General features: G+C 62.4%; 2 protein-coding genes across 2 annotated transcripts, besides 2 other annotated features; both read left to right on the forward strand.

Moving 5' to 3' along the window:
• Positions 1 to 388, forward strand: Tco025E_09415 (uncharacterized protein; the record flags this gene model as incomplete). Its single annotated transcript, XM_029376234.1, has 1 exon — positions 1 to 388. A coding segment is annotated over one exon (388 nt), but the record flags the coding sequence as incomplete, so codon positions are not given.
• An 860-nt stretch (positions 389 to 1248) lies between these two features.
• Positions 1249 to 1300: a microsatellite.
• Positions 1301 to 1424: 124 nt separating this feature from the next.
• Positions 1425 to 1457: a microsatellite.
• A 236-nt stretch (positions 1458 to 1693) lies between these two features.
• Positions 1694 to 2185, forward strand: Tco025E_09416 (receptor-type adenylate cyclase; the record flags this gene model as incomplete). The annotated part of the gene is made up of 1 exon (XM_029376235.1): positions 1694 to 2185. A coding segment is annotated over one exon (492 nt), but the record flags the coding sequence as incomplete, so codon positions are not given.

Here is a 2185-nt window from a genome sequence, read left to right on the forward strand (position 1 = left end):
ACGCACTACCGGCGCGCATTGCCAGCGGCACGCGACCCGACGCCACCCGCAAGCACCCATCTCCGCCGAAGGCGCCCACCCTTTTCACGGCACAACGCGCGCCCGAGGTTGCTCATGCGTGTGCAACGGCAGCGCCCCAATAGGAGGAGTTGCGATGGCCGTGAAGAGGATACGGAGGAGTCCATGCCGAGACTTCCTCGGCGTGAAATGCGCAGTGTCTGCACCGCCCCCCAACCCTTTGTCGCGGCTTGCGCACACAGAGGGCGCCCTTGCCGGCAGATTCCAAGACAGGGGCGGACCAAAGCACAAAAGCGCGCCGTGGCTTCGCAACGGCCTGTGCGAGGGGACGTCGGGGCACGCCCTCTCCCGCCCGGTCCTTGCGGCCTGACGGGCCAGCTTCGGCCTGGAGGGGTTGGAGGCACCCGGGCCCTACTTTGGCCAGCCACTCGCCCGGTTCCTTGGCGACCTCTTCGTTCTGGCAGGCCCTGAGCTGCCCTTGACCAGCAACGGTGCGGATGTCGCCGCCGGTTTGCCGGAGGAGGGGGCGGCATTATTTTTATAGTTTACTTCGTTTTTATTCGGCTTCGCACTCCCATTCGGAGACGGTGGAGGGGTGTGTGTTAAAGAACGCCGGTCGTAAGCTGGTTCTCTTCGGCAACATCCCTGCGGAGGCAAGGGATGCGGCAAGCGAGCCCGAATTCAACCTCTGCATCCGTTGCGCGACGGCGAAGGTGCCACTGTTGCAATCCTCGCAGAAGGGTGATGGGGCTCCGTGTGCAGGGGCAGAATAGTTACGGTGGGGGAAAAGAACAAATGGCGCCGGTGTAAGTTGATGTGGGAGGACGTCGCGCGGCAGACACACACTGAGCAACAAAAACGACACAATGGGCGTCCACGCGCGACGGCACGGCAGTTGTGCTCCGTGCCCCCGTGACGGTTTTCGCAATGTAGCATGTGTGGTCCACTGGCCTTGCGCGTGCCTCGTGCGGCGCTGGTGACTGACGCACGGGATGCCGGGTGGGTGTGAGAGCGGCCCGCTGCGTTCAGCCCTGCCTCTTCTCCTTTTTGTTGATCTGCATGCTTTCTTTGGTTCCTTTCCTTTGCGCCCCACTCCGCGCCAACCACGCGCGGCTGCCGGCTGCATCCGCGGCCCTGGTGCCATGCATGCGTGGTCCCCGCCGTGGCCTGCGGGAAGCCTTGTTTGTATTGCGCTGCCGTGATGCCGTGCGCGCCCCCACTGGCGCTTTATCCTCTCCTCCTCTGCTTCCTGTGCACCGTGCCCTCCTCTTCTCTCTTCCTCACTGCCGTAGGAAGCTACAGGATAGACAGCAAGACAGTCGCAAGGCAGTGGCTATGGCGGTGTGTTGGAGGCGGCGTGGCTGCAGTGGGCACTTTGGCTCGCGGCCCTCTGCGGCGTCGCCGTGCCTCCTCCTCCTCGTCCTTCTGCTGCTGCTGCTTCCGTTGCCCCCGCACAGCGCAGCCGCCGAAGCAGTAGCTCCTGCCGCCCCCGTGAGGGTGCTGCTGCTGAAGCGAAATGATTTTGGCGCATTCACTTCTATGTCCACTGCTTTTTGCGCCGGCGTGTATGCCTCGCTGAGGGCGCACAACTCCACGGCCGCGGGCGACCTTCGGGTTGAGATTGTCGAAAGCGAGACGAAATTGCACGAAATACCTCACCGTCCTGGAGAAAGTGATGCAGAAAGAAAAGGACATCCTCACTCTTCTGGCCCAGTTCGGTGATGCTCCCGTGAAGAAGGTGCTTCCGGTCTTGCCTCGCTATGGCCTCGTCTCTTTTGCCCCGTTTACTGGGTCCACTTTGGTGCGTGGGTGGAACCCCAACGTGTACTTTGTGCGCGCTGATCCTGCGACAGAGCTGCTGGCACTTCTCCGCTACGCCGTGGCTGAGCTGCGGGTGCTTCGGCTGGGCTTCATGTACCTGCAGGGTGTCTCCTTTGGCGATCGCGAGTACGAGCAGGCACAAAGTGTGATGTCGGCGATGGGCTACGCGCTGAGCGGCGTCTTCACCGTGAAGAGAGCTGCGCAAGGTGGCGCCGACAACAGGGAGTTTGACGAGGCGTGGGATCAGTTTGCCGCGACTCGGCCGCAGGCTGTGATTGTGTTTGGCTCGCCTTATCCGGAAACCAGGAAATTCATTGAGAAGATGCTGACGGACAGGAGCACCGCT

Source organism: Trypanosoma conorhini, assembly GCF_003719485.1.
Source record: "Trypanosoma conorhini strain 025E chromosome Unknown Tco_14.4_contig_01105, whole genome shotgun sequence".
NCBI lineage: Eukaryota > Euglenozoa > Kinetoplastea > Trypanosomatida > Trypanosomatidae > Trypanosoma > Trypanosoma conorhini.